The sequence below is a fragment of the Chiloscyllium punctatum genome, chromosome 25 (genome assembly GCF_047496795.1).
Source record: "Chiloscyllium punctatum isolate Juve2018m chromosome 25, sChiPun1.3, whole genome shotgun sequence".
NCBI lineage: Eukaryota > Metazoa > Chordata > Chondrichthyes > Orectolobiformes > Hemiscylliidae > Chiloscyllium > Chiloscyllium punctatum.
Window position 1 is genome coordinate 49891066 of NC_092763.1, and position 26979 is coordinate 49918044.

The 26979-nt window shown below is 39.5% G+C and overlaps 1 protein-coding gene across 1 annotated transcript in view; it reads right to left on the reverse strand.

Annotated features, from left to right (window-relative positions):
• cul4b (cullin 4B) overlaps nt 1-26979 on the reverse strand; it is an 84384-nt gene that overhangs the window by 21427 nt on the left and 35978 nt on the right. The window contains exons 9-13 of the mRNA XM_072595245.1: nt 22360-22427; nt 21984-22102; nt 15359-15551; nt 2358-2462; nt 828-938 (exon numbers count right to left, since the gene is read on the reverse strand). Of these exons, the coding sequence (XP_072451346.1) occupies nt 828-938; nt 2358-2462; nt 15359-15551; nt 21984-22102; nt 22360-22427 (596 nt within the window). The remainder of the gene's footprint in view (nt 1-827; nt 939-2357; nt 2463-15358; nt 15552-21983; nt 22103-22359; nt 22428-26979) is intronic.

A 26979-nucleotide genomic window follows, 5' to 3' on the forward strand; every position in this document is an offset into this window, starting at 1 on the left:
CAACAAAAGGGTTGTGGTCACCATGAGGCAAATTAAATTAATAGTTCTATAATTAAAAATTTAAATTCCAATTGCTGCCATGATAGAACTTATTCCCATGCCCCCAAAGCATTAGTCTGGGCCTCTGGATTACTACTACAGTAACATTACCATTCTGCCACCCTCTCACTCAAGTGCTTCAAGATGAAGAATATGCACGGCTGGCTGGTTTTGAATTATTTAGTCAGTTTTCTGGTGAATGTGACGAAAATGGAGATAGAGAGAGGGGAATTACACAGAAGTCAACAAGTTATTGATAAGTTAAAGGAAGTGAGCATTTCATATTGACAGCCTAAACTGAAAACCAAGAAAATAAGAAGAAACTTACCTATGGAATTCACTTGCTCATCATTCACATGCAAGTGAATCAGAACAAAGTCACACACAGCAAACGAGTAACCAACTCAAAATGTGACAATAGCTTGGTGTACGGAACAATGAGTTAGTGAAAACCGACACATTCATTTACATATTTGCAGAAACATTCATGTTGACCATGAGCTGGCCCCAACACAAGAATAAGGTTTCAAATGCCTGGCAGTTTATAATTAAATCCAAATAAAAGGCATATTGTCACTTATTTTGGCATACCTATACTTGAAGAACAAACCTTTTCAACTTAGGGTTATGAACTGCCAGTCTAGATATTTCTCTGATTGATGAAAATAATTGTGAAACAACTTAGCTGTGAGAAGTGCAATAAATAAGAAAATCATACCAAAACTTCATAAATCAAATACATCAGTGGACAAGGAATGGTAATATATATGCTAGTGAAGCAAACTCACCATGTTTCAATTTGGACAGCATTGATTTTTCAGCATCTACTGATGCACTCTTTCCAACCAACAGTCGCTTTGCTAAGTCCTTCTTATAAAAAGCCTCAAATACGTCTTTTCCTGTTTTAAGAGAGTAAAAATTTAATTGATTACATATGAAAAGAAATGATTCGAAGACATCTATTACTTTCTTTAGCTAAAATCTGGAATGTTAATCATAACACTACATGATAATTCAGTGAACAAAAAGGCCTCAATCAAACTAAACACATATCTATCAATTTACAAGCAACATTTTTGCAAGTATCCAACAAAATATTTTGTAAAGATAATTGAAAATAAAACTTCTGAGACAAATTAGAAGATTAGGATTAAATTAGATTAGATTAGATTACTTAGATTACTTACAGTGTGGAAACAGGCCCTTCGGCCCAACAAGTCCACACTGCCCCGCCGAAGCGCAACCCACCATACCCCTACATCTACCCCTTACCTAACACTACGGACAATTTAGCATGCCCAATTCACCTGCCCTGCACATCTTTGGACTGTGGGAGGAAACCGGAGCACCCGGAGGAAACCCACGCAGACACGGGGAGAATGTGCAAACTCCACACAGTCAGTCGCCTGAGGCGGGAATTGAACCCAGGTCTCTGGCGCTGTGAGGCAGCAGTGCTAACCACTGTGCCACCCAATTACCATTTGCATGTAATTTGCAACACAAAAGAAGAATATTTTAGATGAAACCTATTCCTCTCATGTGTTTACCAGTTTTCTTTCCTCTTGAAGAAATCTGATTCCTTGCTCGGTATCACTTTTCCTTAGAACAGAGAAGGCTGAGTGTAACTTAATTGAGTCATACAAAATGGTGAAGGATTTGGACAGAATTGACAGGAAACACTGGTTTCCCCTCAAAGATCTCAGTGAGTCTCCTGCTCACTGCAACCCCCAGGTCATCTCCTCTACCCTGAAGCTCTTCAACCATGTCCTGAAACAGACTCGCTACCAGAGCCACATCTGCTTCCTCAGTGCTTGCCGAACTGTCCTACCTGCCAATCTTCCTTCCCACCTATCACCTTCTTCCCCAACTCCATCCCCCTATTGCACTCTTTACTACCTTCTCCCCAGCCCCACCTCCTCCCATTTATCTCTCCACCCCAGAGGCTCCCTGCCTCATTCCTGATGAAGGGCTTTTGCCCAAAACATCGATTTTCCTTCTCCTTAGATGCTGCTTGACCTGCTGTGCATTTCGAGCACCATTCTAATCTTGAATGACCTCTGTGCATCGTATCTTTCTTATGGTTCTAATTTCACAGCAATCATCCGCTGATACCTCAATCAAGTTACTAATCACCACACACTCGTCAGTACTTGCTGGCAGAAAAAGCAATTATTATAGCTGATATTAGCTATGGTCAAGAAAGTTCTGTTCTGAAGAACTCTTGAGTGCTGACCTTTAGCTTTACACAACAGTGATAGAAGTGTAGTAATATTTAAAATCCATGTTATTCCATAAATTAATAGCAATTTCACACATACCATAAATGAACCTAAATATTATCATAATTTTGTCCAGCATCTTCTCAAGTTCTTCATCTGTAGCTTCTTTATTGCCAGCTCGAAGCTTCGAGTCTACATATTTGGCTGAAACAGAAAAAGTACAGACCTCTTGAGGTTACTTTGCAAGTTCAGTGCTGAGTCACACTTTGAACCTAGGATTTCTTTTATACCGAATCCATAACACAAGTAGCAAGGCATTCAACACAACTGGCTGGTGCGAAATGATCCATACTTGCTTCTGCCAACCTGATCAGTAAAGAGAAGCAAAAGCCTTCCTTTCCTTGTTGCATTATATTAACACTAAGCCTATTTAAATGCCCCTTTAGTTGTTCGAAGGCTCTTGTTCTATCTTCTGCAACTGCCTCCCACCCCTCCCCATACATACAAGAGAGCTGCTTTTTAAACAAGGTGTCAAACCCATGAGGAATTTTAAAAATCCCTATTAAGTAACTCCCACCTTTTTTGCAGAACACAGCTTCAAAACAGCTGTTCCAGCAATGGATTTGCATGCTTATCATTTTCATGTTTATTATTTTTAAATTATTCTGTCAACCAGTTTAGTACTAATTTATACTTTGGTGTGCTGCCCCTCTTCGATTTCCAAACAATATTTGAACTCATTACTCCTCCTAATAAAACATACCATTTCCCTATGTCTTTCCTGAAATTAATCCATTCATTCTACAAAATTATTGATGCCATTCCAATTTTGTTATATTAATTTGTGTTAATTATCTGTTCAATTTAGTGTTCTCAATTTTGAAACTGTTGCGATTCTCAACACCAAATTGTTAATGTAGTAATTCATGAATCAGTAGTTGGACACATCAGCAACTCCTGTGGAACATCATGTTCTACCTTCAGCCATACTGCGTTGCTACATGTAGAGTTTTTTAAATCCATTTTGTTAAGCATTTCCTGACTCCATTTGCTTCAAACTCGAGTCATGCTATGTAATATCTTATCCAAAGGCTTTTGAAGATTCACCCAAATACCGACTGTACTATCCTGGTTTACTGCAAATTTACATATTTGATCTTTCTGAAAAAAAATTAAATCTTACTACTTTCATCTCTCCTCAGAAGACAGTGGTCTTGCACTGCCACATAAACACCACAACTCTAGCAACTCTAATCATGCTTCACTCACAAGCTGAGGTGGTGCGCTTTTTGGTAGATAAGCCAAGTAAGCAAATTTGAGATTGATTGAACAAAAACTGAGATTTGGGGTCAATTTTCCAAACAAATAAATGGTAAGCTTTTCAAAAGTTGTTCTGAGTTTTACATGTTCAATTTAGAAGGGAGAACAAGAGAATAGACTATTATTTAAATGGAAGAAAAGCTGCAACATAAAGAGATTTGGGGCACTTATGGTCCTACAGCCTGCACTCAGCAAAAAACCATATCTATATTCCTTTTAAAGAAATCAAAATTCTGAAGTGTCACACTTTAGTACATTGTTTGTCCCAAGAATGACATTCACACTGCAAAGAAAAAAAACAAGCAGGCTCAAACAAGCACTCAAGTTACCAAGTACCAAATGGCAAAGAGCCATTCCTTTGCTGGATTTTTCAGACTGAAAATTTACTTAGAGCTGCAAATGTGTCATGAGTTTGATACCCACTGCTTTAGTTATGAAACACAGCACTCTTCACTATCCATCGCACCGTCAATATGTAACCAACGGTTATATTTAGAATCTTCACACCGTCATTCCCTCCTTCAGTCAAACTTTTTGGCACTGCCCCTCTTAGATTTGTCAGAGAGTATTTTACACAACTACGTAAGCATGCTTCCAATGAGGTCAATCATAAGCAGGAAAAGGACATTTCCACTTAAATAAAAATAGTCCTGAAGCCAAACAAGGCACATCAAGTAATAGGATAAAGTAAAATTAAACAAATAAAATCTCAAAAGACCAGATATCAAGTGACAGATACAAAGGTGACTCTGCAGTCCATCAGAAAGTGATAAATATTAATCAAAATCTTTCATATTTTAAAGATTTGATTAATTCATCCCTTAGCCTTTAATAAAAAAAACTGTGTTGATCTTTCCTCCTGTACAGCCATGCATTTAAATAGTGCCCCTGAACTTAGGAAAACAGCTCAGGTTCTTCACAGAGGTGTACTGTCAAGTGTCACAAATACAACATCATTGGACAATTCTATTTCAAAATATTCCTTTGAATCAAAGAGAAACAGACAGCTTTGCAAAAAGAGTGGTGAATTCTTGGTAAATTCCTCAGTCTGGAGGATTGCCTGTATCACATTATGTTGGCCTTGGTTGTTTTTTGAGGGGGGGTTGTGGATATATTGAAAGTAAAATAAAACCACTTGAGGTGTGATTTGCATCTCTCTCAGAACAGAGGAAAGATGCAGACAAACTGCTGCTGTTGGGAAACAGACTTGCAATTGCAATTGAAGAGAACTGTAATTCTCCCAGGAACAGGCTTTTTCTATTCTGTACAGAATACATAGGAGCTCTACATTAGAAAGACTGTTTTCCAAGAGTCAATGTAACCACTTAACTATGGGAATCTTTAGAATTCTGGTTTCAAAGAATCACAGAATTGTCACAGCACAAAGTGGTTATTTGACCCATCACACCCATTCTGACTTTATTACCTAGTGCCAATCTCCTGCCTTTTCCCAGATCTCAGCATACCATGTCCATCCAAATAGGGCTATCAGGACCATCATTACTCGAAGGAGTGTGGAACTTTTTGAGGTGGATCTTGCTGGTGTTAATGGCATCCAGAAAAACTTAAAGTGCAATGAGAATTGAAGGACTCTAAGTTTTGACTGGACCTAGCTACCAATGGTAAACCTCTGCTGGAGAGCGAGGAGTGACTTTGAGACAGCCTTTAATGCTGCATACCAGGTGGAAGCTTTGGGCAAGTCATAGAGATGGACAGCATGGAAACAGACCCTTCAGTCCAACCCGCCCATGCCAACCAGATATCCCAACCCAATCTAGTCCCACCTGCCAGCACCCGGCCCATATCCCTACAAACCCTTTCTATTCATATACCAATTCAAATGCCTCTTAAATGTTGCAATTGTACCAGCCTCCACCACATCCCCTGGCAGCTCATTCCATACACGTACCACCCTGTGTGTGAAAATGTTGCCCCTTAGGTCTCTTTTATATCTTTCCCCTCTCACCCCAAACCTATGCCCTCTAGTTCTGGACTCCCCGACCCCAGGGAAAAGACTGCCTATTTATCATATCCATGCCCCTCATAATTTTGCAAACCTCTATAAGGTCACCCCTCAGCCTTCGCCACTCCAGGGAAAACAGCCCCAGCCTGTTCAGCCTCTCTCTGCAGCTCAGATCCTCCAACCCCAGCAACATCCTTGTACATCTTTTCTGAACACTTTCAAGTTTCACAACATCTTTCCGATAGGAAGGAGACCAGAATTGCACGCAATATTCCAACAGTGGCCTAACCAATGTCCTGTACAGCCGCAACATGACCTCCCAACTCCTGTACTCAATACTCTGACCAATAAAGGAAAGCATACCAAACACCGCCTTCACTATCCTATCTACCTGCAACTCCACTTTCAAGGAGTTCTGAACCTGCACTCCAAGGTCTTTGTTCAGCAACACTCTCTAGGACCTTACATTGAGTGTATAATTCCTGCTAAGATTTACTTTCCCAAAATGCAGCACCTCGCATTTATCTGAATTAAACTCCATCTGCCACTTCTCAGCCCATTGGCCCATCTGTTGTCCGATCATGTTGTAATCAGAGGTAACCCTCTTCACTGTCCACTACACCTCCAATTTTGGTGTCATCTGCAAACTTACTAACTGTACCTCTTATGTTCGCATCCAAATCATTTATGTAAATGACAAAAAGTAGAGGGCAAAGCACCGATCCCTGTGGCACTCCACTGGTCACAGGCCTCCAGTCTGAAAAACAACCCTCCACCATCACCCTCTGTCTTCTACCTTTGAGCTAGTTCTGTATCCAAATGGCTAGTTCTCCCTGTATTCTGAGAGATCTAACCTTGCTAATCAGTCTCCCATGGGGGACCTTGTCAAACGCCTTACTGAAGTCCATATAGGTCACATCTACTGCTCTGCCCTCATCAATCTTCATTGTTACTTCTTCAAAAAACTCAATCAAGTTTGTGAGACATGATTTCCCACGCACAAAGCCATGTTGACTATCCCGAATCAGCCTTTGCCTTTCCAAATACACATACATCCTGTCCCTCAGGATTCCCTCCAACAACTTGTCCACCACTGAGGTCAGATAGTTCACCGGTCTATAGTTCCCTGGCTTGTCTTTACCGCCCTTCTTAATCAATGGCACCAAGTTTACCAACCTCCAGTCTTCCAGCACCTCATTTGTGATTATCGATTATACAAATATCTCAGCAAGAGGCCCAGCAATCACTTCTCTAGCTTCCCACAGAGTTCTCGGGTACACTTGATCAGGTCCTGGGGATTTACCACTTTTAACCGTTTCAAGACATCCAGCACTGGACATTTTGCAAGATGTCACCATCTATTTCCCTACAGTCTATATCTTCCATATCCTTTTCCACAGTAAATACTGATGCAAAATATTCATTTAGTATCTCCCCCATTTTCTGTGGCTCCACACAAAGGCCGCCTTGCTGATCTTTGATGGGTCCTATTCTCTCCCTAGTTATCCTTTTCTCCTGAATATATTTGTAAAAACCCTTTAGATTCTCCTTAATTTTATTTGCCAAAGCTATTCATGTCCCCGTTTTGCCCTCCTGATTTCCCTCTTAAGTATACTCCTACTTTCTTTATACTCTTCTAAGGATTCACTTGATCTATCCTGTTTATACCTGGCATCTGTTTCCTTCTTTTTCTTAACCAAACGCTCAATTTCTTTAGTCATCCAGCATTCCCTATACCTACCAGCCTTCCCTTTCACCCTGACAGGAATATACTTTCTGTGGAATCTTGTTATCAGCTTTCGAAAGTTCTTGCCTAATGCCGTCAAAATTGGCCTTTCTCCAATTTAGAATTTCAACTTTTAGATCTGGTCTATCCTTTTCCATCACTATTTTAAAATGAATAGAGTTGAAGTTAGTTTTCAAAACAATATTGCACCAGTGACATATTGCTCCACAGCAGTGATAACATCAGACAAAATGAGGAAACCAAATAAAAGGAGATATTAGGAAGTCTGACCAAAGGTTTGGTCAGTGGTGAATGTTTAAGGAGGGGAAGGATGGTGATGGGCAGGGAAACTTTGAAATGGAATTTCAGGGATATCGTAGTTTGGAGGATTAGACCAACAGATAGGTGAATTTTGATGCAGAGGAGTACAAGTAATTACTTCTGGTAGGAAGAACATGGAGACAACATTTTTAAAAAGTGCAATTCTAAAAGGAGTGAGCAGGACCAGAGGAAGCTAAGTGGTGAAATGTATCAATCATTGACGATGGCACAACAGGTTGAGAGAGTAGTTAACAAAGTAAAAGCCATACTGGGTTTAAACAATACATTTGTAGAATACAAGCAAATAAGTTGTGTTTATACCCAGTCTGAGCACTACACTTTAGAAAAAAATCTAAAAAGAGACAGAAAAGAAAAAGAATAGTTCCAAGAATGATTCAATTCAGTAACCAAGGTCAGGGTAACTTGGCACTATGGATCCAAATTGACTGAGTGGTAGGAGACAGAGGATGTGGTTGCTTGTATGACTGGAGGCTGGTGTTGTTCAGTTGCGTATCACAAGAATCAGTGCTGGGCCCTTTCTGTTCGTCATATAAAGGATATTAGTGAAAATTTGAGGGGCGGGTGGTAGATATTAAGCGTAATGGGGATGCACTGGATGTTGCTGGGATTGAACTACTTCAGCTATGAAAGAGGCTCAGGTTGTTTTCTTTGGAGCAGAGAATGCTAAGGAGGTACCCAGGACAAGGAGGACAGCAAGTAGCTGTTCCCCTTAGTTGAAGGGGGCAATTTTAAAGAGAAACTCAGTGGTTCAGAGGAAACCTTTTTTCAACCAGAGAGTTGGGGGAATCTGGACTGGACTGCCTGGGAATAGGTTAGAGGCAGGAGACCGCCACCTTCAAAAAGTAGATGGGATAAGCAATGAAAACATTATAACTTTCATGGCTTTGGGCCAGGTGCTGAAATGTGAGACTAGTGTAGATGAGCCAGCACAGAATGGATTGGCCAAAAGGTCTCTTCTGCACTTTATGACTCTCTCTCTAATTAGTGAGGTTGAGACTGGTTTCCTTGGAGATGGGAAGGTTGAAGGAAGATTTAATCAAGATATTCAAAACTAAGGTCTAGATGGAGTACATAGGGAAAAATTATTCCCATTGGAGGAAGGATAGAGAACCAGAGGGCAGAGATTTAATTAGCAAAAGATGCATTGTCAACATAACGACATTGTTTTTAGTCAATAATTGGTTGGAATCAGAACTGCACTCCCCGAGAACACAAAGATCACAAGATCAAGACCAACAGAAAAATCTACAACTGCAGCTCTTAACACATTAACAGACCTAACAAGACCAATGCAATGATGCTCAAAAATTGTAAAAATTCAAGTACAAAACATGCCAAACATAAAAACCTAAATGTTTAAGCTAACATTGCAGGCTCACAAACAAGCACAGAAATACAATATGAAGTATTTTAAAGGCATGATTGACAAAATGAATGCAAGATGCATGCCTAACTCAACTTATAATTAACTTTCTAATTTTATTTATCTAACTGCCCTCACCAGCATGTTCTCTCTCCCACTCCGTATCCCAAATCTTTAGAGGTCAAAATACTTCTGCTACACACAGAACACATTATTTTTAAAAGTTACAGTTGACAGTCATCACTTCAAATAGCACCAGAGAATATTAAATATCAATTACAAACACACTCCCGCACTTCAAGCCGAGTAATGTTGTTGTCAAATAACACTCACTTCAAGTAACATTTGCCTGTCACAGATATTATCAACCTCGAAATACCTACCAGATACAAGTGAAATGAATAAATCTTTTAAATTAGCCTACAGACCTGGGGAGGCTTGGTTAGCAGGACAGGACAGGTCACAAGAGACTGGTCTCAATGTCAATGGATTGCAGCAGTTAAAGGAGGCAGCTTGCCACAACCTGCTCAAGTGCACTGAGGGAGGGCTGAGAAACATATCAGAAATATTGGGAAATACAGGTTTTGGGGAGAGGGAAAAACTGAAGGAAATCTATTTGAGTTGGGAAATTGGGGATGGAGAAATTAATAGACTGCAGGTCAATAAATCCTCAGGGTCTGATAATCTGCATACCAGAGTACTTTAGGAAGTAGCCCGAGAAATGATGGATGTATTGGTGTCCACCTTCAAAGACTCTATACTTTCTGGAACAGTTCCTACAGATTGGAGGATAGCTAATATGCCTCCCTCTTTGGGAGGCAGCAAGAAAACTCGAATTATTGATGGTAAAGGCTGCTGTCAATGGGAGGAGAACACTAGAGTCCATTTTATATAAAATTTAATAGCAGAGCACTTGGAAAAAAATGGAATGATCAGATAGAGTAGCATAGATTTACTGAAGGGCAATCATGCTTGACAAAACTGTTGGAATTCTTCAAGCATGTAGCTTGTAGAGGTGACGTGTGGGAGTTAGTGGATGTGATTTATCTAGACTTTCAGAAGGCTTTCAACAAAGTCCTACGTAAGAGATAAGCACATGGGACTGGGAGTAGTATTTCAAGATTGACAGAAAACTGGCTGGCAGATAATAAACAAACATTAGGAATTAAACAAGTCTTTTTCCAAAAGGCAGGCAGTGACTAGTGGGAAACCACAGGGATCAGAGCTCGGACTCGAGCTGTTCACATATATATTAATGATTTGGGTGAGGAAACTGAGTACAATAATGCCAAATTTGCAGATGACACAAAACTGGGTAGAGGAGTGAGCTGTAAGAATGATGCAGAGGTACTTCACTGAGATTTGGACAAGCTGGGTGAGTGGACAAATCCATGCTGGATAATGTGGATAAATTTGGATTTGGAAGTGAAAACAGGAAGACAGATTATCTGAATGGCAATGAATTTAGAGGGTGGAAATGTGCAATGAGACCTATGTCCTCATACACCAATCACTGAAGATAAGGTACAGCAGACAGTCAAGGCAGCAAATGCTTTGCTGGCCTTCATAGCAAGAGGATTTGAGTACATGAGCAGGGATATTCTTGCTGCAATTATACAGTGCCTTATTAAGGCCACACCTGGAATAGTGTGCACAATTTTGGTCTCCTTATCACAGGAAGAATGTTCTTGTGAGAGAGGGAGACGGGTGGACTGATGCTTGAGGAGCATTGAATGGGTTTGGGTTATACTCACTGGAGTTCAGAGGGATGAAGGGCAATCTTACAAAAAATTTACTAGATTCGAACAGGACTTGACAGGATGGATGCAAGAATAATGTTCCCAATGATGAGGTGGGGTGGGGGGTTGAGTTGGTGGTGGTGGAGTATCCAAAACCAGGGGTTCAGGACTGAAATGAGAAGATATTTCTTCACCCAAAGTGTGGTGAGCCTAGGAATTCACTATGAGCAAAAGCAGTCGAGGCCAAAACATTGTATGATTTCATGAAGGAGGTGGTTACAGCACTTGAGTCTGAAGTGACTAAAGGATATGTGGGAAAAGCTGGAACAGGCTGTTCAGTTGGATGCCCCAAAGGGCTAAATGATCAACTCTTGCTCCTAATTACTACGTTTCTATGTTGGCTCAGTCAGCAACAAGCAAACATTTTGTGAATTTCTTTTTAGCTTACAAGTTTCTATTTCATTGTTTGTTCATGGATTGTAGGTATCATCAGCTAGGACACCTTTTATCCTCCATCCTTCGTTGCCCTTGAGAATGTGGCCATCACAGGCTTCTTGTAGATAGACCAACAGTGCTGTTAGAAATAGAGTTTTAGGATTGTGACCCAATGACCATGAAGGAACAGTATAACAGTTCCAAGTCAGGACATAGGGTTGTTTTCGGGGGACCTTGCAAAGGATTATCTCATGTATCTGTTGTCCATTTGTAAAGTACTGTTGACGGAGTCTTGGAGAGTTGCAGCTGTAAATTTTGTACAATACACACTGCTGTCACTGTGCATTGGTAATGAAGTTCATATTTAAGATAGTGGGTAGGATGCCATTCAAGCAGGTTGGTTTGCCCTGGATGGAGTCAAGCTTCTTGAACGTTGCTGGTGCTGCATCCATCCAGGCATGTGGAGAACTTGCCACTGCACTTCATACTTGTGCCTTTCAGATGATGGACCAGATTTAGGAGGAGTTCGAAGCTAAGTTAGTTGACACAGAATTCCTAGCACTTGATCTGATCTTGTAGCCACAGTATTTATTTGGCTGGTTCAGTGTCTGGTGAATGGTAATGCCCAGAATGGTAATAATGTATAATTCAGCAATGGTAATTTTATTGGAAATGGTCAGTCTCGGAAATTTACATGGTAGGACTGTAACTTGCAATGATCAGCCCAAGGGCATTGTCAGGGTCTTGCTGTAAAATGAACATGGTCCGTTGCACTATATGCAGGTTGGGAATGGTGTTGCACACAGTGCAAATATCTTCATTTCTGAACATATATTGGAGTTGGAGCAAAGAAAGGTCATGAATGAAGCAGCGGAAGATACTCAGGCACCAGACACTACCCTTACTCACTCCTGTAGTGATATGCCACGATTGACGTTCAGCAAGCACAACCATTTTACTTTGAACTAGCTGTAAGACTTTTCTTCCAACTCCCATTGACTCCAATTTTGCTTGGGTTTCCTTGATGCCACAGATGGCCAAATATTGCCTTCAAGTTAATGGCAGTTGTTCTTGCTCCATCTCTGGAATTCAGCTCTTTTGCACAAGTCTGATCAAGGTTGTTACGTGGTCAGGAGATGCGGCTCTGGCAGAACTAAACTAAACATCACTGAACAAACTATTACTTTGCCAAACACCCTCGAAAGCTGCGTCAACGACTCCTTCCATTACTTGGCTGCTGATCAACTCAAGACTGATCAGTGTTACTTGGTTAGATTAGATTTGTATTTTATTTTGTGCACAGGCCATACATGGAAATTTGTCGACACAGCTGTACATGAATAGCTTGGCCAGAAACTCATTTCTGGAGCACAACTCTTCAACACTATTGCTGGAACGTGATCAGGGTCCACAGTTTTGCAATACCCAGTATCCTGAGCCATTATTGCTGTCACTTGGAGTGAATTATATTTGGTAACTGTGATGCTGGGTCCTAGGAAGAGGACCATCTATTTGGTAATGCTGGCTGTAGATTTGTGAAGTCTGCTCCTTCCATTTGTTGTTTAAATGCCCACCTCTAATCAGAACTCGATATGGCAGCTTTGCAGAGTTAGGCAGTAGGCTCATTCAAAAAGTTAGGAGGTATGGGACACAGGCAAATTTGGCTGTCTGGATACAGAATTGACTGGCCAAAAGAAGACAATGAGTGGTACTGGATGACAAATATTCCACCTGGATGTTGGTGACCAGTAGTGTTCCGCAGAGATGTGTTCTTGGGCCTCTGCTCTTTGTAGTTTTTATAAATGTAAGTAGTGGAAGGGTGGGTTAGTAAGTTTGCCGATGACACAAAGGTCGGTGGTGTAGATAATGTCAGGGGCTGTTGCAGGCCTCAAGACATTTACAGGATGCAGAGCTGAGCTGAGAACTAAATGGTAGATGGAGCTCAACCTGGATAAATGCAAACTGATTCATTTTTGAAGGTTGAATTTGAATGCAGAATACAGGGTTAAAGACAGGATTCTTGGCAGCGTAGAAGAACAGCGGGATCTTGGGGTCCACATACATAGATCTCTCAAAGTTGCCACCCAAGTTGATAGGGTTATTAAGGCGGCATATGGTGTTTTGGCTTTCATTAACAGGGGGATTGAGTTTAAGAACCACAAGGTTTTGCTCTAGTTCTGCATAGCCCTAGTTAGACCACATTTGGAACATTGCGTACAGTTCTATTCTTTTCATTATGGGAAGGATGCAGATGCTTCAGAGAGGGTGCAGAGGAGATTTACTGCCTGGATTGGAGGGCTTGTCTTATGAAGAGAGGTTGAGTGACCTAGGGCTTTTCACACTGGAAAGCAGGAAGAAAGACAGGTGACTTGATAGAGGTGTACAACATAATGAGAGGCATAGACAGATAGCCAGAGACTTTCCCAGGGTAGAAATGGCTCTCAAGAGGGGTCATAATTTTAAGGTGATTGGAGGAAGGTATAGGGAGATGTCAGAGGTAGGTTATTTACGTAGAGAGTGATGTGTGTGTGGAATGCACTGCCAGCGGTGGTAGCAGAGTCAGAGACATGAGGGACATTTAAGCGACTGCTGGACAAGCACATGGACGGCAGTAAATTGAGGGCTGTGTAGGTGAGGTTGATGTTAAATTAAGATAAATGCTCAGCACAACATTGTGGGCTGAATGGCCTGTACTATGTTGTACTGTTCTGTGTTCTAAATCTGATACATTGGTTGTGGGATCGCTTTACCCCATCATGTTGCTTCCACTGTTTCGCATGCCCACCTGCATTCTTCATTAAACCAGGAACTGTTCCTCAGCCTTATGGTAATGATACAATGGAGAATGTGCAAGGCCAAAGGTTTACAAACTATGGTTGAATATAATTCTGCTATGATAACTTTCACATCTCATAGACACTCAGTTTTCAATTTGTTTTGCCTATTTGAAATCTGTTCCATCTGGGACAGTTGTTGTGGTGCCACAGAACAGGATAAAAGGTACCTACGTTTTCACAAGGACTATACAGTGTACACTCCCATTATTGCTGCCAAGAGCAGACTGTTGCATTTGCAACAGTTAGATTGGTGAGCACAAGTTCAAGTCACATTTTTCCCTCTCATTGGTTCCTTTGACAACAGCCAATGACCAAGTTTCACGAAACATTCTTTTGGACAGTCAGGAGTGGTGCTTTCAAGCTACGCTTGGTGACAGACATGGATTTCACATCCTTAGGGCTACTTGCAATGCATGTTCAACATAGAGTACCTAGGATTCATCAGCAAGTGGGGGAAAATAATGTTGTGTGTCTGTGTGTGCACTCTGATGCAATGATATTTCCTGACATCTGGAGTTAATGCTGAAGACTCCCTGACCAATTCTCTCCCCTCTATACATCACTGTCCTGCTACTGTTGGTGGGTCTGTCTTGTTGGTGGAACAAAACCCAGGAATGGCCATCATCATAATGAGACATGTGCTTCATATGTGGTATGACACACAATTATGACTGTACCATGTAACTGTTCAACTAGTCTGTGGAACAGCTCTCCCAAGTTTGGCACAAGCCCCCAGATGTTACAAAGGAAGACTCTAAAGGGTTGATAGGTTTGCCATTGTCATTTCCAGTGCCTCAGTCAATGTCAAGTGGTCTGTCCAGATTCATCTGCTTCCTTAGATTTTGTCATGGATTGATACAACTGAGTGAGTCATGTCATATCATTTCAGAGGTATTTAAGAGGCAGCTACATTTCTGTGGGGATGGGACATGCATATGATAGAGTCCCAACAAGACAGCGGATCTTCTTTCCCTGAATTGTGAACCAAGTGGGTTTGTCTAATAACTAACAATGGTCTCACGATCACAACTTGAAAAACTTATAATTCCAGATTTATTGATTTAATTCAAAGTTCACAACCTGCCATAGTGGGATTCAAACCCATTGCCAGAGAACAGGTGTGAATTTCTAGATCAAGAGATATGATCATGATGTCACCTGCTCCAAAATTGCTGTTTTAAAAGGACAGGAATTTTAAACTACATTTTGTGCCATCTACTACTCCAAGGTGCAGCTGTGCATTTTCAAGGTAAAAACTAGCTATGTAATAAACAAGTCAGGATAGCCAATTTAAAAAAATGTTTGATTAGAAAATCTTTTAAATTATCAGGTCTCAATTCTCTACATAAATTCTACTAAAAATTGTTATCCATACCTATTAGTTCAGCTGGTTTATTAGGTCTTTTGTTTATGAACGTTTCAAAGGCTTCCTTCATTGCATTGACAAATTTTTCATTCTTCAGGAAGCAGACATCGACTACGTGATCCACTTTGTCCTTGAAATCTAATAGTTCTTGAACCATTGTTTTATCTTTTTCAGGATTAATTACTATTGTACTGCCAAAGGTCTGAGGAAAAAAGAAAATCAACCAATTTTAATCAATATTGAGAAATTGGAAATATTTACATGACTACACCATTTAGCAGTGAAAAATATCTGGTAGCTGCCATCTGGAGTACAACATATTGAACAGCTTCAGTTACATTTCAAGAGTTAAGAACTCCAATTTTCTTTGCTTCAACATGCAAATTATTGCTTGCATAGTATATCACTTGCATCCCTTCAATTATTCTGTTGAAGAGACCATAACTCAGACAACAGCCACAACCATCAACATTAGTTCTGTTGACATGTGGAAAGGGGGAAATGAATTCCCATTCACTGATGTGCACAGACAGACTCTCTTTAATAAACATTTAATTGTGGGGACCCAAGATGGCACAAATAAAGCATCCCCACAACTCAGATTTCTGGACAAGACCATCAGAGCAGTTTCTCCCATGGTTAAATCATACCTCATTGGATGCATTCCCATGTTTCATTCCTTTCGTCAGGAATAATTGCTTCACACGTATTCATGACCACTATCAACTCAAATTTACACAGATTCAAAAGGTCAGATAAACAGGACTGGGTGAGCATGCCATTCAATTATCTTCCAAAAAAGGTTTACCTGTTTTCCTTCTGAAAGAGGCTAGAGTCTGATTTCATCAGAGTTTTTGCTAGAGTCCTCCCATGTCCTAACAATATGCAAAACTAAAACACCTAATCTTTTGCTTAATTTTTGAAATAATAATCTTATAATATCTGCCCTCCAGTTCCTGAAACACCGAACAGCATCAAAACCTCTGTTTGAACACCAGATGTCACTGAGTATTTCCTGATCCAGTTAAGAATAAATTCTCTAGACTCTGACTATTTTGAGCAGCTGAAATGCGACAGTCATGGACATAGTGAGAAGAATGAGAGGTGAGACAGTCACATTTAATAGGGAAATCAATGACTAGCCATATTATGCAAAACAAACAAAGTTGACATGGGGAGACAGGCTCTAGTTTTCTGAGGTTAGCAGAAGCAGACTTGCAACCAACACAGAAATGAGGCTGGGTCTAAATGTTATGGTGGAGGAATTCGAGGGACTAAGATAGAGAAACCAGAATGCAGAAACACAGGCAGTCTAACATTAAACAAACAATGGTTAAGGATTCACTTCAGATGCACTTTATAGAAAGTAAGCATTCAAAATTCAAGTGGGTGAACTGGCACATTGATGGTAACCAGTGATTATAATGTAATTAAAAATTATACAGGTGACTAATCTAGATTGATTTAAGTTATATTCACTTCCAAGGACAACAAGCATTCAGGAACTGAGACGAGTGGAAATTAGAAGGAACAGAAAGAAGGAATGGGGAAGGTAAAAATTATGAAGTAAGGCATCAATTCACTTTCCTCTTCAAGACATCATCTGAAGCTGATTGCAACTGGTCACTGCTTAGAATCCATTTGGATCTATATGTGAGCTTGAAATTCCATATTCTTCCTATTACCAAAAACCACTACGACAGGATGTGCTTTTAAAAGACATTTGTTCTGTCTGGTTCCTCTTGAAGAGGTGTATGGTAAACTTGGCGTCAAGATGTCTGCTCCATGGAAAGCAGTGTAAATAACCTTCAGTTTTTAAAAATTAGACAAAAGCAGCAATGGGTGGAGTTAGGCTCTCACTGACATAGAGTCTGCATTTGTTGAAGTTGGGGTGTTTGAAGTTGAAGCTGCCAGGTACAGCTCTCCACCTGCTGCTGCAAAAAGCTAGAGTTCTGTCTCTGCTCCAATATTCATTCTTGCAGTTTTTCCTTTCTCCTGGACTGGACACAGCATGTGAGTGAACTGGTACGTCTGAATTTGTCTTGATCAACGACATGTTTATGACGTTGCTACAATAGAACAGCTGAGAAGTAATTAAATTATATATCGTTATTTTTATAGAGTTAAAGTCAGGTCAATTCTTTTTTATTGAAAATATTTTAACTGTGGTTAAGAATAAAGTGTGCTTTGCTTAAAGCCTATTAGCATGACCAATTGAATCAAATCAGGAATGCAGCACTTGCCTTGAAATATGATAGAAGTTAGGGTCTAGGCTACCTCCTTGCTATGTTATGAGGGGGTTTGGCCTGGTCCATAACACCACAGACATCCGCCTCTGTACTATCACATACCAGTGCCTTTACTTGAACCCTCCTACTGCTGGATGTCTTTCCTACTCCAAATTTAGCCATCCAATGTCTTCCTGGTCAGCCACCCATACTTCATCCTCCAAAAACAATCTGTATACATGTCAATTAAGTCCTGTTCACCCATCTCCTTTAAATTAAACTTGGTGCTCAGCCCTAGCCATTTCTAGTCTCAAGCACTGCAATTTCACCACCCCATCCCACTCCATCCACAATCAATTCATCTCATGTGCTATTTAGCTGATTCTTACCTTTTGCGAATCACCGCTTTCCTATCACTCCATTATTGACAGGTACATAACAGATGCAGCCAACAAGGCTCTCCATAAATCCCCCGACAAAATCCTCCAACTCCATAATCACCATTTCATTTAAGACTTCCTTTAAACCTTATCACAACCAAATAATTTAGGCACTTATCTGAACAGCTTCTTCCACCTTTTAATATATTTTCCTGATTTCGCCAGAAATCTTTTTTCTGTATTAAATTGCTACATGACCTATGTTATTTTTGATAATATGCTGCATAATTAGTTCTCAGCCATATTTGCCAAGGCAATCATGAACAAATATACTATTTAAAATCAACACTTATCATGAAGAGTGGGCTTTTTAGATGGGCTTAAGTGAAAAAATACTGATAAATTTCTGGAATGAATAAGTTATGTAACCAAGAACAACATATCTACTTTGCACATTCTTATTCATCATCAGAGGATATTCAAATAGACTGCAACCAGACAAATGTAGTTGTCCTTAAAAAAGCAACTTGGCAACTACAGACACTGTAGTCTGACTTCAGTCATCACAATGTCAGCAGAGTCAACAATTACATGTTAAATATAAAGTTAAAAATCTCACAACACCAGGTTATAGTCCAACAGGTTTAATTGGAAGCCCACTAGCTTTTGGAGCGATGCTTCTTCATCAGGTGATAGACCTGATGAAGGAGCGTCACTCCGAAAGCTCGTGTGCTTCCAATTAAATCTGTTGTACTATAACCTGGTGTTGTGTGGTTTTTAACTTTGTACACCTCAGTCCAGCATCTCCAAATCATGTTAACTATAATACACAAACCAAGTATAAAATAACAATATGAACCTGCCATAGACAGTGCAGAATAAAATGAAATCCCAAATTACCAGTGAAAGGAGAAGGACACAACAGTGTATTACAGCTTCCAAAGTGCCTTCGACATTGCTGAAGACTTCCTTACAAACTAAGGTCAATGATTATCAATGACAAAACATGGATTAATGATAGCAAAGAAATAAACAAGAATGGCCATTAGCTGCTCAGATATGTTAGTTCAAATCAGCTAAGTCTGTATTTTTAGTACTTCCTCATAGGATTTTATTAGCTGATGCTATCTGTTGTAAAGCTTATTGCAAGCCACTGCATGTGTATGACATAAATATTTTATCTTTTTAAAACCACCTGGTTTGGACCTATTATGACACACCTCCTTCATAGATGGGACTTAAAACTAAGGTAGGGACACTGCAACTGCACCATAAGGCTAGTGAAATAAATGTTAGTTGTCATCTACAATGCTGCTGCAAAGCACACCATATCTGCTGAGACTGGCTACGTAGATGACAGATGTAAAATTCGCACATGTATCCAAAGTAATTACTATTGCTCACTAACAATTAGTTACTTATATTGCCCAGCAAAAATGAAGTTGACCAGCTCACCATGAGATTTAAATGTGAACATGCGTGATGAATGGACCTGGTGATTTAGCAGCCTTACTAAACAGTGATAGTCACTCGGTCTTCCATGGTCTTTGCTCAAGTTTCAAAGCAAAATGGAAATATAACTGCTGACCAATATAATCTTTTTTAAAACTATGGTCATTTTCTGTTTGCCAATCCAGTTCTTGGGCTGATCTTTAAATTCAGTGCATGAGCATCTAACTTTGACTCTACAGGAAGGTTGTGGAACTCACTATACAATGTCGCTACAGCAATGCACAATTCAAAATTTGTATCACTTCTTTTACTTTGGTTCAAAGACAAAGTCTAGAACAGCTAGAATTTTGAGAAGTTTTATTATTTCAAAAAAAAAGCACTCGTTTACCTACCTACTGCTTAACTGCTTAAACTTTTGTTCTACCTAATTTTCTTTCTTAATCAATCCCTGATTCATAGTTCAGTATGAGTTTTATCCAAGTGTGTCACTACCCTGGTCAGAAAGATTGCAGTATTGTTCATCCAATGAACATTATGCCCTGTATGATGCATAGTCACACTAACACATAGATGATGTCCATGCTTGCCTATGGAAGTGGACCTTTCTTGTTTAACAGGGGTAAAATAAAGGAGTACACAGTTCAATTGCACAAACTATAATGGAAGCTTCCATAAGGGGTGCTGAGCATGCAAGTCCCAGGATGTAGCTGCTTCCAGTATACGTGCCCTGTAAACATTTTTCCAGCACCACAGTGTTCCTAAAGATACCAAGTTGAAAGGCACTGTACACTCGGACAGAAACTTGGATATTTTACAGAGAAAGATTGGCAGAATTTTCACCTAGGCAGTTGTTAACTACTGAAAAATGTAAACTGCTCTACACAGAAAGTAAAAATTCAAATCCTTGGTTGACTTGGAATTTTTCACTAGGGAAGTATATGCAAGTTAGAGACCAACTGAAAAAGACGTACAGAGTTATTTTACTTAACAATCACAGTTTCTAAACAGTGTGAAAACCCAACAAGCAGAAGCAACCAACACACTTGAATATTATTAGATTTTTACCCATTATGACACTAACTTTGATTCTAACTGCTTTCCAAATTCACGCTTCAAATTCGAGAGGCAGTACAGAGTAAAGCAACAAACTTCCTCAGCCAGATTTCTTCTGTTTCAAGCAATTTCAACAAAGAAACCTCACAAAAATGTGGGAGGTAGTCCCCAGAACAGAGAATGCAAACATGCAACAATAACAGCACAGCATACCAAATAAGAAAATTAAGGCCAGAACTCAATGACAACTTAAGTCAATACAAAGAAAGCATTTCTTGCTACAATAGCGAATTAACATGGTTAAGGTCAACTAGCTCAGTGGCAATTGGATATGAATTCTTAAAACTCAACGCTCATCTTCGGGCTATACTGCCTTGGACTAATAGCATGCCATGACAAACATTTGTACAGGCCTCATACATACACGGGGGAGAAAAGAAAAATCACTTAACTAAGAGGAATTAGAAATACACGTCAAATACAGCAAACAGGAGCTTGTAGATTAAGTTTAAATAAATCAATGGCCAAGTACTGAAAATATTCATCCAGATTCTGGTGAAACATCACAACACAAATGTTGACTGTGTTTGCAGAAATCAACTTTAATATCAGAACATAGGAAACAGGAGGAGCAGGCCATTGGCTGCTGAGCTTGCTTTCAACTACAGAATTCCAGACATGCTACAGTACAGATAGAGGCCAGGTGGCTCTTTTTTTCTGCTCTTTTTAACACCAGGGATAGTTTCTCCCTATGTGCTCTCTCCAGCCTTCTCATAATTTTGAGCATTTTTATCAAATCCCCTCTTAGCTACTTTTTTCTGAAGAGAGCAATCCCAAACTCTCCAATCTATCCTCAGAATTTAAACTTCTCAAATGCGTTTGCATTCCTCCATGCAGCACACCCAGAATTGCACATATATCAAATATAAATTCAGCATCATTTCCTTGCACTTGTACTCCATGCCCCTCTGAATAAAGCCCAGGATACTGTACATTTTATTAACTGCTGTCTCTACCTGTTCTGCCATCTTCAATGTTCTGTGTACATGTACACCCAGGCCTCTCTGCTCCTGCACCAATTTTAGACTTGTACCCTCTAATGTGTATGATTCTTCAACGTTCTCCTTCCAAACTGTGGCTCACCTTCTAGATCAAAGCTGTTTTCCTCATTCCATTCCCAAACTCTATAATAGCTTTTAGCATCTCCAGATCTACTGATCTTTGTCTCGAATGTACTCATGAGAGCTCTCCAACGCTCTGGCAGAGAATGTCAAACATTTGTCACCCACTGAAAGGAGAAATTTCTCCTTATAAAATATATTTTTTAATAGATTCTCTCTTGAGAGACTGAAAGCTTTGCAATGCAAGCTGCAGCCAACAAACTATTTGGCAATTAGGAGCCGGATACAAAACTTTCAAAACATCTTGGTCAAGTTTTTGACATTAAGGAGGTTAACTACTGTTAACCTGGAGGTTAATACTGGCGGTTAACTACTATGACAATAAATGTATTTAATGTACCTTTATATATTCAATCCAATGTTGTAGAAGAACCTGCACTCCACCTCGAACTCGACTGAAAAGTTGGTAAAGAAGAGAAAGATCTTGTATTCGGTTTTCATCCAGAAGATTGTTTAAGCCTGCAGGGATTTAATAACGTTTGATTTAGCCTGATACAAATAATAAATTAGCACTGCAAAAATCAAATATCCTATAATGGAATAAACTACCTCATACAAATCAAAATTTAACCTAATTGATATTTGTCGTCAAGTTCCAACAAACGAATGAAAAAATTATTTTGATTAAAGCTTATTATAACAACAGGACTATATTGCTGTGCACACAGTCCAACATACAAAAGACTTGTGCATTCAAGCACAGAAATACAGATTACCTTTCTGAAGAATGGCTGGTAAATGTTCACCTAGAAGTTGTTTTTCCACGGTAGCTATTAGAGGCTTCCTAAAATTGAAATTGAAAGAAAAATCATGAAAAGCAAAATCAACTATATAAAAATCTGCAAATCCCATTTTACACAATTAAAAAATCTATTTCCTGAAGTTCAAGGATAAATATGGAGGTCGGGGGGGGGGGTTGGAAGTGCACAAAAGACACGGAAAATAATTCAGCAAAATGCACAGCAGAGCAGGATGTAGGAGATATAGTGGAACAGGAAGAAAAGTGACATCAGAGCACAAGGAGAGTCAATGGGGTTAAGCTAACTGAAAACATTTAAGTGAATTGTAACTTCTCTTTAAGTAATTTATTTAGAAATAAAATTAATTCATTCAAGACCTCAACCTTAATTCATTAATAAAACATGGTTAGATAGTAATGGAATGCTGTAGTGTGCCACAATTGCAGCAAGCACGCGTTGGCAAAAAGCACTGTGATCCTGGACAACTATATCTGTATCTTTGCAGCTCAGATTTATTGAGCTGGAGTCCAAGGTATTGTATTAAGTGACTGACCAAAGTTTTGGAAGATATAGAAGGGTCGCCAGACCCAAAACATTAACTTTGATTTCTCTTCACAAATGTTGCCAGACCTGTTGAGCCTTTCCAGTAACATCTTCTTTTGTTTCTGATTTACAGCATTTGCAGTTCTTGTGTTTTGTTTTTAGGCTGCAATGCTGGAGGAGCCTTTGCTTTTATTCAACACGCTATAGGTTCTTGCTCCCCATGTAGATGAGGGCAGTTCATAAAATGTATGAACACGTCAATGGCAAAGCGGAAGAATAAAGTCATGAAATAGGACACACTGATCAGGGAACTGATACTGTTCTGTCGAGCTGCAACCATGAATTCCTATGCTGTGTCACCTGTCAAGAGCCAGGATTAAAGTCATCTCCTTGCAGCTCAAAAACAACTGAGAGGGGATGAAGATTCAAACACTGCATGCAAGAACCAACACAAAGAGAACAAGGAATGTGGATTTGCTGAGAAGGCAAAGAAACGAAGCTCAATATTAAAATGCAGAATTTCACCGAAAATAAACCCTGAATGGTATTCGGATCACATGTAAAAAAGCATAAGGACAAAAACATTAGAAGGCTAAACGCATGTCAGAAAGAGTAGTGAGACAAGGGTTTCATGATTAGATTAGCTTAGCTTACTTACTTACAGTGTGGAAACCGGCCCTTCGGCCCAACAAGTCCACACCTACCTGCCGAAGCGCAACCCACCCAGACCCATTCCCCTACATTTACCCCTCTTCACCTAACACGACAGACAATTTAGCATGGCCAATTCACCTAACCTGCACATTTTTGGACTGTGGGAGGAAACTGGAGCACCCGGAGGAAACACGGGGAGAATGTGCAAACTCCACAGAGTCAGTCCCCTGAGGCGGGAACTGAACCCGGGTCTCTGGCACTGTGAGACAGCAGTGCTAATCACTGTGCCACCATGCCGCCCACTAAGTTTCATGAAGAAAAAGAGCTAGAGGAACAAGAAAAAGCAAGTTTACGGCACCGTCCTGAATATGAAAAGTATTCACAACAAATCAAATACTTACATACTTGTGTAAAAGTCAACCCCTTATCTTTAGCCAAATAATCTTGTAATTTCTATATATCTCATGTAAAAGTCGGCCCTACTACATTACATTATCAACCTTTTACAAAGGAAACTGCATGTTCCCATTAACCTACTTAATTGCATTACTTAATACAAAATTGCATTAATTCATACTGGTAACTCTACTCATCACTCTTTGTCTATTATATTGCGTCTCTATTCACTCATTCATTCATCCATTCATAAATCTACTTAGCCCACTTGGATTACTAAAGCACGTTTTGATTCATTCATTCATTCAGACTAGCACTAAGGCTATTGGTACTTATCGCACTTCGTTCACTATACATCCAAAAGTTAATATTGTTCAAAAGTTCCTCATTTTAATTCTGCCATTACATCTGAATAAAAGTGACATATATTAGCTACATATATCTTTAATTCTGTGACAAATTTGTTAACGTTGCTGAGGCTCATTACATGAGAGTAAATGGGGGGGGGGGGGGGGGAAAGAAACTGAAGAATTTGGCGGGAAAGTTGAAGACGCTTACACAATCAGAATTTAATACGTTTCATTTTAAGTGTGTCATTACACCAGGCCATGACAATGCTGATCAGTGATTCTGCAGGATTTCAATTAATCTTTGACACGTTAAATTTTTGTGCCAGTATGTATAAATAAAATTTACTACCAATAATTCATCTTTTTTCTCTTGCTTTTATCCATTAAATTACCTTTACCATAACTCTGTGTTTTTCTTCTATACCCGGGATTACATAGAACATAGAAGAATACAGCGCAGTACAGGCCCTTCGGCCCTCGATGTTGCGCCGATCAAAGCCCACCTAACCTACACTAACCCACTATCCTCCATATACCTATCCAATGCCCGCTTAAATACCCATAAAGAGGGAGAGTCCACCACTGCTACTGGCAGGGCATTCCATGAACTTACGACTCGCTGAGTAAAGAACCTACCCCTAACATCAGTCCTATATCTACCCCCCCTTAATTTAAAGCTATGCCCCCTTGTAATAGCTGACTCCATACGTGGAAAAAGGTTCTCACTGTCAACCCTATCTAACCCCCTAATCATCTTGTACACCTCTATCAAGTCACCCCTAAACCTTCTTTTCTCCAATGAAAACAACCCCAAGTGCCTCAGCCTTTCCTCATAGGATCTTCCTACCATACCAGGCAACATCCTGGTAAACTTCCTCTGCACCCGTTCCAGTGCCTCCACATCCTTCCTATAGTATGGCGACCAAAACTGCACACAATACTCCAGATGCGGCCGCACCAGAGTCTTATACAACTGCAGCATGACCTCAGGACTCCGGAACTCAATTCCTCTACCAATAAAAGCCAGTACGCCATATGCCTTCTTCACTGCACCATTTACCTGGGTGGCAACTTTCAGAGATCTGTGTACATGGACACCAAGATCCCTCTGCTCTTCCACACTACCAAGTATCCGACCATTAGCCCAGTACCCCATCTTTTTGTTACTCTTAATTAGTTGAGAGATCAAATCAACTTTTGCTAATAATGCAGCATTTTGAACTGCAGCATCAATTTCAGCCCCTCAAAACTAGTGCCCGTGTAATAGTCGACCCTCTCAACTGAACCTTTAAAAATAGTCTAAAAATTTGACTTGAACATGAGTATATATGGCTGATCATTAGCACATTTAGAAATTATTGTGTTGTAACTAAGTGCATAAAGCTATGGTTGTAGTGATGAAGATCATTAAAGAAAATTGAAAAAACTCACAATTTTTGATCTCTGGAAGAGCTCGTCAAAATAAAAAAAGGAAGAGGAGCCCAACAATTAAAAATGGAAGGAAATAGATGGCAGGAAGGTTCAGAATTTAAAAATCAAGATTCAGAAACTGCTGGGTGGAACTAAGAAGCAAAGGTAGGACTACTTTTATGCAATGAAATTATTTAATAACTCATTGTTATTATTTAATAACAATTATTTAATAACTCTGCAGTAAAGAAACCTCTGGGAAACAGTACCTGTAACATGATGGATTTTATATTAAGATGAGTGTTTTTAGTGAAGTTCAGAAATTGAGTCTTAAGTCTGAATAAAGCAAATTACATAGATATGCAAGCTCAATTAGTTCAGATAGATTGGGAAATTAGATTATTGAAATGAAAATATGACGATATGGTCGATAAACACTGTCAAATTTAAATAGGTCTATTTGCAACAATCTTCCATTTCTGCAAGGAAAAATGAGAGATGATCTCATTGAAACAACAAATTCTTGAGAATTGACAAGGCAAAGAGGTTTCCTTATTTCCAGAATCTAAAACTAGGGATCACAGTTTCAGAACAAATGAAAGAAACGTCTTTATTCAAACCGTGACCTGGAGAATTGCTCTATTGTTAAATTACATCCAAATCAGAGATTGGTAATTTTTGGATACTGAGAGAATCAAGGCTTATTACAAGAATTCATTAAGGTAGATTAACCATGATCTTACTGAATGGACAACGAGGTTCAAGGGACACATTAACTCACTTCTGCTTCTATTTCCATTATGTACACTGTTAAAATACAGAAGAAGTATCACATTGATAGCTTCAAAACATTAACATCACCCAAATTCAATGCATACCCAAACATTGTGAATACAGACGGTCCCCTGGTTGAGTTCCACTCTGGAGTCTGTTCAAAAGTCTATTTTTACACAAATCAACACACAATACCAAACAATATAAAGTACGGGAAATATTCATATGTCTGGTCTTCAAAGTCACACCTTTACATGGTATCACATTCTTAAATCTGAATGACTGTTTTGAGCACTCATAAATTAGGGACCCCCTTGTAGTTAAGGAAAAATGTGAGCACAAAATCTCAAGCCAATATAAATCATGACCCTTTCAGTTGACAGTGTTTTGATTATATATCATTCTCTCATCCTATCACAGATTTTTTTTTGTGCTTCCCACCCTCAAAACTATATTCTTTCCCAGGTTG